Source organism: Cyclopterus lumpus, chromosome 7 (assembly GCF_009769545.1).
Source record: "Cyclopterus lumpus isolate fCycLum1 chromosome 7, fCycLum1.pri, whole genome shotgun sequence".
NCBI lineage: Eukaryota > Metazoa > Chordata > Actinopteri > Perciformes > Cyclopteridae > Cyclopterus > Cyclopterus lumpus.
In genome coordinates, this window is record NC_046972.1 from 1,930,712 (window position 1) to 1,945,333 (window position 14,622).

At 45.4% G+C, this 14,622-nt stretch overlaps 1 protein-coding gene across 5 annotated transcripts in view; it reads right to left on the minus strand.

Annotated features, from left to right (window-relative positions):
- The window catches only part of flna (filamin A, alpha (actin binding protein 280)), a 47,884-nt gene extending 36,170 nt beyond the window's left edge, over positions 1–11,714 (minus strand). For 4 of the 5 annotated variants that reach the window (XM_034537319.1, XM_034537318.1, XM_034537320.1 and 1 more), the window contains exon 1: positions 6,224–6,695. In XM_034537319.1, coding sequence (XP_034393210.1) covers positions 6,224–6,593 — 370 coding nt within the window. In that variant the 5' untranslated portion in view covers positions 6,594–6,695. Of the gene's footprint in view, positions 1–6,223; positions 6,696–11,448 lie in introns of those variants that run through there. The other variant, XM_034537322.1, reaches the window with a different exon arrangement.
- Positions 11,715–14,622: the final 2,908 nt, after the last annotated feature.

Here is a 14,622-nt window from a genome sequence, read left to right on the forward strand (position 1 = left end):
CATTGTCCCCAAGACTCCTTTCAACATTAGCATTGTCCCCAAGACTCCTCTCAACATTAGCATTGTCCCCAAACTCTCCTCTCAACATTGTCCCCAAGACTCCTTTCAACATTGTCCCCAAGACTCCTCTCAACATTAACATTGTCCCCAAGACTCTCCTCTCAACATTGTCCCCAAGACTCCTCTCAACATTAGCATTGTCCCCAAGACTCTCCTCTCAACATTGTCCCCAAGACGCCTCTCAACATTAGCATTGTCCCCAAGACTCTCCTCTCAACATTGTCCATAAGACATTATACAAATATTTGCTTTATGACTGACATGAATTCAGCTTATAGCCTCAAAAGCTGAAAATCATTGACCTGGAGCTCTCTTCTTTCCCTCCTCCCTTCTCCAACTCCATGCAACAAGCCACACTGGAGGTACTTCACTTCCTCCTTTTTCTTTCTACTCCTTCCAGTCCTCCTCCCTCCCTCCCTCCCTCCCTCCCTTCTCTCTCTCTCTCTCTCTCTCTCTCTCTCTCTCTCCTCCCTCCGCTGGAAAAAGTTCCTCCTGGTTTTTTAGCCTTAAAAGGGCAGAAGCAAACTGGATCCTGGCAGCCCTCCCATTCCCCGGGCTCTGGTTACAGACGGAGGGAGGACAGCACAAGGGAGGGGAGGGAGAAAGAAAAGAGGAGAAAATATATATATATATATATATTTCTTTTAAAGATATGGAAAAGTGCTGTGTGGGACATTTTTTAAAAGCCCACACTGACAACAGCACCCGCTGGAGGATGGACGCGCAAAATGTTGAAGGCAAAGGGAGAAAAATCAAAAACATGAGGAAAAGTCGGAGCAGCGAGTATAAAGGCAGGCTAAGAGAGGCCGAGGAGGTGAGAGGAGGACACGGGCATCACATAAAACAACGAACAAACTGAAGGGGGGGGGGTGTTAACAAATACCAGGCGGCGTTGATCAACTGTTTGTTTCCTGGAAACCTCTGAGAGAACTGCGATGAACCAGAAGAGCAGAGTTTGGGTTTCCGAGTAATTGGTAGTTTTCGGCCTGGCAAAAATAATTCAGGCAAAGTAGATCCCCACCAGACGTGCTGTTGGAACAAACAACCAGGCTGAGTGTATTTGGAGATAAAACCTTGGAACATAATCGACAAACAACTGCCCCCATCCAAAAATAAAGAATGTTGTGAAGTGGCCAATTTATTGAAATATCTAACCTAAGAATCACAATATCTGTGAGTGAGTTAAATAATATGTTGCTTTATGTGTGCTCGTTTAGTCTGAACATGAGGGATGGGGTGTTGGGGCATGTTTCCAACTTGGACGTAATGCAATAGCCTGAATACCACTGTACTGAATGGGAAAGCGCACTCTGCTAATCCTCAGTATCCATTTGACCAGTCCTCTTTCGCCTGTGCAGACAGGAAGTTATGCTAATGCATGGGCGGGAAGTGATCCATTTTGACCCAACTGAGTGGCCAAACTCTGTTATCTCACTTTGCCCCACCCTTTTATTTCCTTTAAGATTTAATTTGACATTCTGTTTAGATTTCCCCAGTGGGTCTATACAGTTTCAGTCATTATCTGATGACGACTGACGTCTTGGGGGATGCTTTAGCATTCTTGCTGTAATGGACCCTTGGCAAAGCAAAGCCCCGCCCCTGCTGCTGCTTCGTCAAGCTGTCAGAGCTACGTTACCACACTCACTAAATGCACTCCCTTTTCATCACAAATCATATCTATTTTTGGGAGAGAGCGATTTAATGGAGAAGCAGACAGAAAGTTCTCCAATATGTGTTTGAAGGCTATATCACAATGTTAAAACTGAATCAGCAGTGAAAACAGAACAATAAGATAGACAGAGGCTAAAGCTACAGATCAGAGTGTGAAAGTGAACAAGCACATCAGGTGGTGATCGAGACAGAAGACAATGAGTTATGGAACCAGCTTCCACTTTCAGTCCGGGTGGCAGACAGTCACCACATTTAAGAGTAGACTTAAGACTTTCCTCTTTAACAGCGTGTGTTGATTAGGGCTGAATCAGGTTTGCCCTGGTCCAGCCCTTAGATATGCTGCTATAGGCCATTTTAGGATACACTGAGCTCCTCTCTCCTCTTTTCTCTCTCTCTCTCTCTCTCTCTCTCTCTCTTATGGATACATTTACGTCTCTTTATTGCACATTACTAACTCTACTTCTATTCAATTCAGTTTATTTTGTATAGCCCCGGAGTCTTTGTGCCCACTCGCCTCACAGGGTCCATTGGACCTTGCTGTGCCTGAAGCTGGTCCTGGCTCCTGGTTCCTGCCCCCTGACTCCTTGACCCTGCCCCTGTCTTCCTCATTATTCATAATTTCTGTCATATTCATTGAATCTATTGCTTCTGTCCATCATGGGAGAGGGATCCTCCTCTGTTTCTTCCCTGTGAAAGGGTTTTTTCGGCAGTTTTTCCTGATCCGATGTGAGGTCCTGGGACAGGGATGTCGTATGTGTACAGATTGTAAAACCCTCTGAGGGGAATTTGTAATTTGTGATTTTGGGCTATACAAAATAAACTGAATTGAATAATGAACAACACTTGTACGAGTAGGTCTTTCTTCACTGTTACAATAGTAGCTAGCGTACTAACGCTAGTTAGTGGTGTGCTAACGTACTCTGCTAATGTTAGCTGCACAGGTTTTTAAGTAGAAACATAATGTTTTAGAAACGTATACCTCCTTCCAATGTCTCCTGGGAACAAGTGTGTCACTATCACACAACGTTTAACCCGGAGGGTTGTCGTTACCTGGTAAGAGCGGTCCACTGCTACGTTATGATTGGCCAGTTACGAGGGGTCAATTACTCAGGGACCTAGTTTAAACCTGCAAACAGGCTGTAAACACATTGTTGTCATATCATCATCTTATAAAATGATATGGCAAAGTTTTTAGCAAACAATGGCTTATTTACACATCCAGCACAGGCATAGCAATATTAGCATTCATTTGGAGTCGTGTTCCTAACAACCTGATGAATGGAAGTCCAATAGTCACTCTCCTTTTAACTCTGTTTTGGTCACCAACCTCTGAGAAAAATAATTTTAGCTTAAACCGATAAGAGCGAGAGAGCTAAAACAGTAAAAAAAGACTTTTTTGCAACCAGAGCTGTCGCCCCCTGATGGGCAGCAGAAAGAATGTAAGTTCTAGACACTTCTACTGACTCAACTGTGGCAGTTACACAGCAATAGCAAAAAGTTTGTTAACATTAGCCACAACACAGCAGGTGAGACTTGAGCTTCAAAACCACCGTACTGTACTGAAATGGATATGTCGAGGATGCGTTTTATTGCTTTCCATTTTTTCCAGTTGTAAGAGAAAAATTATATTATCACATCTCAATAAAGTTAGTCTCACGTTACACTACCTTAGATGAGCAAACAAGGATAACTTCTTCTGTGAGCTTGTTTATCTCGTTATTTCAGGAATATAACAGGAGTCCTTGTCACACAGGAGTCTCTCAACCTGCATTTCTCTGCTTCCAGGTTAAGCACCGCCAGGTACAAAGTTACACCACAGCTCTGTTTATTTCACATCTCGCCTCCTGACCTGAATTTATTAGTAATCATGTGTATGCTGCCGGTGTCTGATCATATACCACGTCTCAATGTGAAGGAGAACTCCTGTGCTAACTTTAGTCCGTCCCAGATCGATCATCTTGTCGATAGTGCAGCAGGCTCACTGAGAATGACACTAGACTCGATAGCCCCTCTGAAGAAGCGACTTAAGTGCATTCAACCATTTAGCATTTTGATATTCAATTCATCATTTTAAACAATAGTTTATCACTTTGGGAAACGTGTTTATTCGCTTTCTTTCTGAGAGTTAGATAAGGAGAATGATACCTCTCTCAAGTCTGTGCATTAGTGTAGCATAAAGACAACAGGGAAACATCTAGCTTTGAGCTCTCCAAACTAAAGACAACAAAATCCACCTGTCAACATCTATAAAGCTCATTAATTAACACAATATATCTTCTTTGTTCAATTTATACAAAACAAAGTGTAAGAAATACAAGTGGGGCTATGTTACTGGGGGTATGTGAACTATTTCACAAATACCTAACATTTGGTGGTCCCAGCTTGTCAAATCCGTTCAATATAATTGTAAACGTTGGGCCTGAAGTCACCTCAAGCTGTCAATTTTTGACTGGACACTTTTTACTCTTTCCAGACATTTTAGAGTATAAATCACCAATATTTATTCAGGATTGTTGTTTGCACCTCTAGTCCACTTTTACACTCCACCACTGTGGCCTCTTGGATGGAGAAAATGACTGGCTTGTCTAAAGTAACTCATGATAGTGTAAAACTGGGTACTGTTGCGTATGAAGCAAAGGAGAAACGAAAGAGGTATGAACATCAAGGTCCACAACGGTCAGAAAAGTTGAAAAGCTTAAGACCGAAGAAAGAGGGAGGGCCCCCGTGCATCAATGCTGCGCAGTGATGGCAGTTTTGTAATTTGTGGTAAGGGTTGCTGGCTGGGTGTGCCCACTTTCTGCAATGAAAGGAGGAAGTAAAAGAGGAGAGCTGGCTGCTTTCTCATCTTCAGATTAAATGACTCAACAGGAGCAGTTAGGATGAGGGTGAGTCAGCTGGAAGCACAGACAGACAGTGCTGAGTAGGATGGCTCACTGGGACCCCAGTGCAATGCCCTGAATACTCATGGTGTACATGATGTGATCCGTCCTCAGCAGCTTCACCTCTCCCTGAATGCTAGGATGAAGTTTGAAGTGCAATCGTATTTGACATGATGCAAGAACAGTTCTGTCGCCTGTTTGAGGTGGAAACCGTGGAGTGAGCCAGACATTCCCCCAGCAGGGGATGACAGGGACTCACTCATGTCTGATTCACACTGGCTCGGCCATAAACCTCTTTCTTTCTTTCCAACCACAGACTCTCTGTTGATGAAGGTCTTCTCAGAGAGCCAGGTGTGGACAGGGTCAAACATCTAATCGGCTTAGTCACTTTTATGTAGACTGGGTCCAGTATCGGGTACCGCGAGTATGTGAGTCTATTCACCGATCTGATATCACGTCATCAGCTCATTCATCAGCCAACTTACATTACACAGGAACAACAGTACTGATTCCCGCCTGATTGGTACTGAGCATGTCAGCAGATGTGAGAAAGAAGAGAGATAGCTCACTACTCAGCTACCTCCATCATCAGCTGGATGTGCCTCATGCACAGTGCCCATCCGACAGGTGCTCGCAGAGTGTAACGTTAGCCGGAGCAAGAAAAAAAGTTATCATTTCACACCGCTAAAATCTCTCCAGTAAAGCGGCAACGCTCTGGTATCCGATCGCTACTCTGTATCGACCAACACACAAGTTCAGGTATCGGGAAGGAACATGCAATCTCAACTATGAATCAAATTAACAGCTAGATTGGATAGCACCCTCTTGAGCGTGCCACTCATTCACTGGAGTGGGGCGATCTATTCTATATGGGGAGATGAACACAAGAAGGCTAGGTCCTCCTTGTTCTGTATTACAGTTCAGCAGGAAAACAAATACAGGAGTTTACTTGCAGTAGTTGCAAAACGTTGTGAGGTACGAGGTACGAGGCTACGTGCAGGAAAAGCCCATGAAACCCAGAAAGTCCTCTCTAATGCTGTGGAGATCCAGCCACAGCCCACTGCACAACATGAGCACAGACAATAGCCTTGTGTGTGTGTGTGTGTGTGTGTGTGTGTGTGTGTGTGTGTGTGTGTGTGTGTGTGTGTGATCCGCTCAAACTAGGCCCAATCCCAGCCCACAAAGTTTAGCCCAGCTGGCAGGGGAACACAGAGAGCCTGGGGCCCCCTCTGCACAGTCAGACCCCTCCTCCCAAAACGACCCACCTCAACTGTGGACCGCCGGAGACAAAAGCCCTCCGCCCCAGGGAAACGCCTGAAAACACTTGGTAATGTCCCCAACCCTTATTTAAACACCGCTGCACAGCAGAACCCTGCACTCCAGTGGGGTTTTACCTCTCTCTCTACAAGCGGACTGGTTTTATTTTCATTATATTTTTTTACTGGGCAACTTTGTTCGACCCTGCAGGCATACATAGACTGCCACCTAGTTGACATGCACTCCAGTTTGAGCTGCTGCTTAGCACCACAAGAAAAGCGAAACACAGAGAGGGGGGCCCCTGAATGGAGGTCGAGGTGCAATAGACTGCTCACATTCATTACCCTTAGACTCACCTATAGACACCAGCTTAATGTTCTCCTTGTCCAGGAACTCCAGGGCCACCGACACGTTCTCCAGCTGCATCTGGCGGAAGGTGGGCCTCTGGTTGTACTTTCTGAACATCTTCTTCTGGGACAGGACCTCCAGGAGCCCGATGAGCCGCAGCCCGTCGCCGAGGTCCGTCTGCAGGTTGCCGAGCCTCTTGTTGACGCATTTCAGGTGCTCGTTACACCAGCGCGTGAAGGTGTTCTGCTGGATCTTCTTCCACGGCGCATCCTCGGCCAGGTCCTTCTCCGTGGCGGGCATTTCGGCGTCCTTGTCGGTGGAAAGAGCGTTGGGCGCGGGCGCGGCGCTCTGGTGGAGCCGGGGGTGTGAAGCGCTCATTTTTATGGTCTCGGCTGCCTCTTGGTTCGCTGGCTGTCTCTCTGGGTGGAGTCTGCTCGGCCGCTCCCTCCTTCTCTCCCTCACTTCGCCGCTCGTGTGTGTCTGAGAGGAAAGAAAGAGGAAGGAGAGGAGTGAGACTGACTTATAGCCCGGAGATAGATATTTAGCAAAGAAAAGTAGGCGGTTATGGCAAAGCAGAAAGGGAGTCTTTCTGGACGGGCTGAAACGCACGTGATATGCTCCTATAAGGAGCTGCAGCTCAATGACACCCTGGTTCATATCCAGCAGGAACAGTGGAGCTCAACCCGAGAAGATAGCCTCCACACAATAAGTAACATGGCTGTAAGATTGTGTTTTAGTGGGCATTGTCTGATAAATTAAACTTCATATTTATAGTGTTGAAAGGATTTTCTTGTATTTGTTTACCAGACTATGGACGCTATGAAAGACGATTAGGACCACGTGACACATGTATTTGAGTAATAATAATAAAGATAAAAGATAATCCATGCGCCCCCAGACTGCAGAGGCAATTGTCAAATAATACTTCAAAAACAGCATCATTGAGCAAAATGTAAACTTAAAATAGTTAATATATTAAACCAGGTGTGCAATATGGCCTCAGCTTGCATTTATCTGAATTATTTTTGGGATGTAGCTTCTATTTTTAAACCTCAATGTTAATGTAGTCTTTTTGTCTAAATGTAATATGTCCTTTTGTTTTAACATCACAAAGCTGAACCTCTGGACCTTCTACAGCACTCACATCCACACACAGTAGAACAGCTACGGGAGACATTTTGTGTCTGGCCCAAGGACACATCGACATGGACTAGCGGAGCCGGGGATCGAACCGCCACTGAGCCACAGTCGGCCCCAATTCAAGGGTAATTGCCTCAGGCAAATGGAAAGTGTGCCTAAAGGGGTGAACATGTCGGTGATATGGACACTGGGATGTGTCTTATAAGATGCTGGATAGTACAAGCTGACGTATTACAGTCAGAGTTGCACTGCCTGTCTCCTAAGTGGGCACTTCGGTCGGATGGATTTAGATTTTCTAAATGAGTTTGCTAGAGCTTCAAAATGTCGACACAGTTTGGCTAACGTTAACACTAGACTGGTGCCACAGTGTTGCTGAGACACGCCAGTCTTGAACTTAATAATAATAATTCTGACTTTAAACTCTAACTCAAATATGCGGCACTACGCTGCAGGGGGGTTGTTTTCTGAGCCGGTAGAAACAAGGTGGCACTGTAGTAGACGTAGGTACAGAGGTCAAGGCCCCATGGTCCGGGTCCCTGTGAGTATATGAGCTCATCTAATGCTCATTGTTGATGAGTCCCAGGGAGCAGAGGAATACATATTTGTGAGATCCAGAGATATATGAGTAGCGACTCCCCAATAAGGTCACACAGATATGTTTGTTTCTGTTGGTCTGCATTCAGCTTTCTTCAACTTTTTGAACATGGACCGTGTGCTCATCTGTGCATCCACTGTCAGAGAGACTAGACGTCCTCCTTGTGTGTTTGAGTCATGTCACAGTGTGTGCAGCCTGATCTTTGCAGAGGTCACAATGTCGACCTCCTCTGTTAGCCTACCCAGCAACCAGCCAAATGAGATCACACTCTAAGTATGACGGACAAATGGCAGCTAGTTTCTCAGAATGTCACCAAGGTAATCATTTTTTATTTATCTCCACTTTCACTGAAAGCTTTTTGAGGCTAGCTTTATAATAATGTGTTAAAAAGTCCTCCTCAGTGCATTATAGACACATGTTGATTGAATGAGGTAGATGAGGTGGCAAATATAATAATCCAGATGTCTTGCACATGTTTCCACTGTAACTTCTGTTCTGTTGTCATACAACATAAAGCTCCTGGGAAGGTGATTAGAAGGGGGGGGGGGCACCAACGTCTGACAGTGTGCGTTTATTCGCCCCAAACAGCCAATGTATAGACTGTACCAACATCATCTGTAAGCCAGCGAGCAAAGTGCTCATCGGCTGTGTGTGTTGTGTGACAGCTGATCAGTCTGATCTCAGAGCTTCTTTCTGTCTCTCTTCCTTTCCCTCTCATCTCCGTATGTTTTACATTTGCTTTGCGTTCCGTCTGAACACGTCAAATATTGCACAGAAAACCTGTGTTATAAACTGGGGGCATGGAGTTGCATTCTGGGAATTGTAGGATCCAGCCTTTTTTAAACTTGACTCATATACTCATATAGGGGCTTAAAGTCAGGATATCTCCACCTCTGGTGCTTCCCTTTTGATGAGTGTTCTGTAAATCTATTATTCCATAACTTTTCAGCTGGAGTGCCCCTTTGGAATGACTAGATACAAAAAACTAACTTTCTTGATGGGAGTAACAGAACAGCCGTCACTGTAAAGACAGAAGGAGAGCTGGACTCTGCTGCTTTTCTGACTAAAAACTCTGAGATTCTTGGATGAAGAGTGCCTTACAAATAGAATGCATTATTATTATTATTAAACAGGGAGCTTAGTGCCAGGAGCCACACTGTAGCCTTGAGCTTTGTGTGTGTGTTTGTGTGTGTGTGTGTGTGTGTGTGTGTGTGTGTGTGTGTGTGTCTGGTGAAGGGAGAATCTTAAGAATGCCCCTCAACCCCATAACAACCCTGGAGCCCTCAGCCTTAATGACACCCCAATAAAAGAGCCCTAAAATTGTAACAAACACACACACACACACACACACACACACACACACACACACACACACACACACACACACACAGATACAATCCGGTACCAGCATGCTTTTCCATTACCTGGGTCATTTAAAACAATAGAAAACTCATTTAGGTAGTTTGGAGTAATTTTCCTTCATTACTTACATATGTGTAACAGTTTACAGGCTATGGCCCTAATTAAAACGGTTATGATGACAGTGGATGCTGATCGAGGCCGTGAAGGACAGCAGCACCGATTACCAGCAGCAGGATTGATTGTAAAGTGAGGAACAAAGGATAGAAGAAGTAAAAGGGTCATCCATGGGTTCTGATTCAAACTGAACTTCAGAAAGCACAACAACGTATTGCCTGGAAGTAAGAGTGAGAAAACCGGTGAGATATCCACTGCGGAGTGGCCTATTGTTTCAATGGAATGTGCCAAAACACGGGGGCAGGGACATAAAGAGCCAGCCAATCAAATGTACTGGCCTCTCTGGTTAGTCATCGGGCTCCCCCTAGTGAGTTTATATGGTACTACATCTTCCAGTTCCAATCTTTGAATTAGCTCCACTGCTTCTTTTTCTCTCCTCCCTGTTTCACATGCACTCTTGCTTTTCTAAATGTATCCACTTGTTATTTGTCATCACCCTTTTGTTTGTAATCTGGTCTCATTCTGGACAACAATTCGGTCCTTTTTCGTTTTATTTATGAATAATCACTAATGTTTTCATATGTGTTCATGAAATAATGGCTAATGTGTAGATGTTCACATTTGCTTCTATTTAGAGGAGCTTTACACTGACCAATAAGGCTATTTTATTTTAGTGTTGTGTCAGAGTAGGCTCGTGGCACCGATGTTACTATTAGTACAGTACCGGCTTGCAATGATACTACATTAGTACAGTAATTGCCTGCAATGATGCTACTATTAGTACAGTATCTGCCTGCAATGATGCTACTATTAGTACAGTAATGGCCTGCAATGATGCTATGATTAGTACAGTATATGCCTGCAATGATGCTACTATTAGTACAGTATCTGCCTGCAATGATGCTACAATTAGTACACCAACCTGCAATGATGCTAGAATTAGTACAGTAACAGCCTGCAATAATGCTACTATTAGTACAGTACCGGCCTGCAATGACGCTACAATTAGTGCAGTATCTGCCTGCAATGATGCTACTATTACAGTAACGGCCTGCAATGATGCTATGATTGGTACAGTATCTGCCTGCAATGATGCTACAATTAGTACAGTACCGGCCTGCAATGATGCTATAATTAGTTCAGTATCAGCCTGCAATGATACTACTATCAGTACAGTACTGGTCTGCCATGATGAGGTTAATATCAGCCTGCAAGGGTGCTGCTATTAGTACAAAAACAAAACCTCAGGAAATATGTTTTTTTTTCTTTCACGTATGTCAAGCACATCGCGACTTGTTTTGAAAAGCGCTTTATAAATATTGGCATTATTATAATATATATTTGCATATAGTTATATAACGTTACATATATACACGTATACAGTAAATGCATAGGCTATATAGACACACATCTTTAAACATCATTGCTTCTATAGAAATTACAACAAGTTACCTTATTTGAAATGTATTACATATAGTATGGCACTGTGCCATATGTGCTCTGTCATTTGATCGATCAGAAACGTCATATGTCATATAGCAGAAGTTGCAACAAGCTAAATACTTGTATGAATGTGAGGCTGTAAGTCGTTAACGATAAAAAGCTTCTATGAAGGAAGAAGACCCGCAGTGTCATGAACGAGGACCGTCGGCCAGCCAGCGGGGGGCGTCAGCGGCCATGTCCCGCTGGTCAAAAGCTCCAGCGCAGTCAGTGTGTTATTACCTTATTTGGTGCGGAGACCCTAATTGTAACACCGGAGAGATGCTCCAGTCCGCCGCCGCTGCTCGTGCTCGAGCCCATGAACAAACTTCATGGTGTCGGAAGTGAGATGGCTGGATGAGCTCGTGCCGCTTTACATCATCACCGCGCGGGCAAACTGTCCCACGCGTAACTATGTGGCGGCATTAAAGAGACTCTGACGTCATGGGAGGCTACACGCCTAATGAGAACCGTTAGTGCTGATGACAGAATACATGACAGACACGCGCTCACCGTGTCACTCACTCAACAAGATCCACTTACATGAGTCTGGAGTCTGGAGTCTCCGGTCCGCTCAGTGCAGCCTGCGTCCTCTCGGTCACACGGTCGGTGTGAGGCCGGTGTGTGTGTGTGCTGCACCAACGTCCCGGACCGCCCTCCCCACGCGCAGTCCCGGTGGGGGAAAAAGGGTGGATTGGCTGTGCTGGCGGCGGAGAGGAGAGGGGGGGAACAGAGACGCTCTTCCTCTCTTTTCTACTCGGTCTCTCTCTCTCTTTTCTACCTCGGTCTCCTCGGTCTCTCTCTCTCTTTTCTACCCCTGTCTCCTCGGTCTCTCTCTCTCTTTTCTACCTCTGTCTCCTCGGTCTCTCTCTCTCTTTTCTACCTCTCTCTCCTCGGTCTCTCTCTATATTTTCTATCTCTGTCTCCTCGGTCTCTCTCTCTTTTCTACCTCTGTCTCCTCGGTCTCTCTCTATCTTTTCTACCTCTCTCTCCTCGGTCTCTCTCTCTCTTTTCTATCTATGTCTCCTCGGTCTCTCTCTTTTCTATCTATGTCTCCTCGGTCTCTCTCTTTTCTACCTCTGTCTCCTCGGTCTCTCTCTATCTTTTCTACCTCTCTCTCCTCGGTCTCTCTCTCTCTTTTCTACCTCTGTCTCCTCGGTCTCTCTCTATCTTTTCTACCTCTCTCTCCTCGGTCTCTCTCTCTCTTTTCTACCTCTGTCTCCTCGGTCTCTCTCTCTTTTCTACCTCTGTCTCCTCGGTCTCTCTCTCTTTTCTACCTCTGTCTCCTCGGTCTCTCTCTCTTTTCTATCTATGTCTCCTCGGTCTCTCTCTTTTCTATCTATGTCTCCTCGGTCTCTCTCTTTTCTATCTATGTCTCCTCGGTCTCTCTCTTTTCTATCTATGTCTCCTCGGTCTCTCTCTTTTCTATCTATGTCTCCTCGGTCTCTCTCTTTTCTATCTATGTCTCCTCGGTCTCTCTCTTTCTCTCCTCTGTCCTCCACCGCGAGAGCCTTAATTGGTAAACGGGTAAAATAGAAGAGGTCCTGGGGGGTGTGACTCTCTCTGTCTCTCTTTCTACTCTATGCCTCCTGGTGACGTCATGCCCGCCCTTCGGGATTTTAAAGTTATGACGTGCCTGGCCCGTGCAGAGCACCTCTACCAGTGACGTGCGGTGAGGCTCGTGGCTGGTGAGGCATTGACTCGTTCAGTCACATTTACACAATTACTTGAATCGCCATTCAATTGGCAGCTTGCACATTGACTGTTGTTTGTCATATTTCATATCAGCATTCTTTACACATGTAAGGTACATATCTGATTCCATCAATTAGGAGCTCAGAGAGCGCATTTCCCATTTTAATTTGCCATCGCAATTCCACAATTCATACTCATTCAATAAATAAAAAAAGCCATATGTCTCCCCTGACCGCATGTCCCTGATCTCTACCATCTTCTTTCTATTTTACCCAGTGTGTGTGTGAGAGAGAGAGAGAAAATTGAAAGAGAGAGAGAGAGTTTGGGATTTTTAGAAAAACTTTATTTTACTTAAAACAATATGAACGAACAGAACATCGTATTCATGTCAAACTTTAACAAATCAACAAACAAAGAAAACCAAAAACACAAAAAAAAGAAATAAAGGCCTTTGCCTCTACAATGTCGTCTCTCTGGTCCAGTTTGTTCCCGTTCAGCACCTTCACACATCCCGTGTAGATCGCCCTCCCCCTCAACATGTGGAGGTCCAAGAGCATGCGCTCTGCCCCCCGAACAGTGGTCCTGAGACCCCACCCAGTCCCGGAATACATCCTAGATCCGGAAAAGGATCTACAGAGTCGGGAGCTTCCTCTCCTCCCTCGTACTCCTGCAGCATCTCGACCTCGTCCTCCGTCAGTTTCCCCGCCCATCTCCTCAGGAACCTCATGGTCTGCTGGATGGATGTCAGCCCGAGCAGAGAAACCACCACAGACGCGTCTCCCAGTCCAGGACCGGCCACATCAACCGGACTCCTCAGGGTGGTGGTTCCGGAGGAGCACAGCATGCCGGTCAGACCTGGTGCCGTGCCGTCCTGGATGTCCAACCTGGCTCCATACACCAGCGGCTCCACCAGCAGCCTGCCCTCCACCACCTGCTTCTTCGGGGCAAACCTTTTAGTGAATGGGATCGCCACCCCCCCACTGGTGGTGCTCTTGCTTAAAAGACTCATAATTAAATTAAATAAACCCAAGAAACAAAACGTCATCTTTGACTTGCAAAAGACCCGTGAGATCTTAATGTTTGTCATCTCAGTCATTAATGCCAATTTCTTTGTTTATCTTTGAAACTACCTTCCTTACTCTGAAGACTTCCTTCGGTGTGAAGCCTCTGTCTCTGCTGCTCAAATGTGTCTTTAAAACATTAGAGAGCTTCTCCTCGTCAGAGAAGTAGTCTCCTAACTCGACTCTCCATTCCCCTTTTGTTTTCTGTAAAAGAGACTTCATTCTCTCCACACTGTATCTTTTGGTGCTCTCACGTCTATCAGGCCTCACCCCACTTGCCTCCTCCTGTTGTTGCTCTTGGCCGCCCTGCTCGTCCCCTCTGTCCTCCTCAGTGTCTTTCTGGCTCTGGCTTTTCTTGAGGACAGGCTTTGCTCTGGTGTCCCTCCCTACCACAACTAAAACATTTCATGTCATCACATGTTTCGAAACAGACATAATCAAAGTCATCCGCTCTCACTGTGAATGAGACATTCAAGTCCTCATCCCTGTCAGTGGGACGTTTGACACTGTGACTTTAACTGCCGGTGTGCACAGAGGAAGAACAGGTACGTAAGTGTCAAACACCACAATCCCATTCTCTACCACCGTATTGGCCTTGTATGCTATCTGTGTGAGTACTTACCCCAACCAATAAGCCTCTGGTGATGTAACTTCAACAAGCTGCATACAGATGATGTCACTGACCGCCTGGACGAGTTCACTAGCACAACAGCGAACATCTGGCTCTTATTAATACATGCTGATTCACACACATGCACATAGATAGAACTTTCTTCAGCCCCTCTCTCTATCTCGCATTTGTCTTCTCCGCCTGCCTTTTGTCTTTGCTCCACGCTGAAGCCTCCTCTCTCACTCAAAGAACCATGGGTACTTGTACGCTACACATTTAAGGAAATTAAAGAAACATTGCAGAATAAAAGCTTCTATAGCTCAACACTTTAGGCAGCGTTCTCGTTCACTG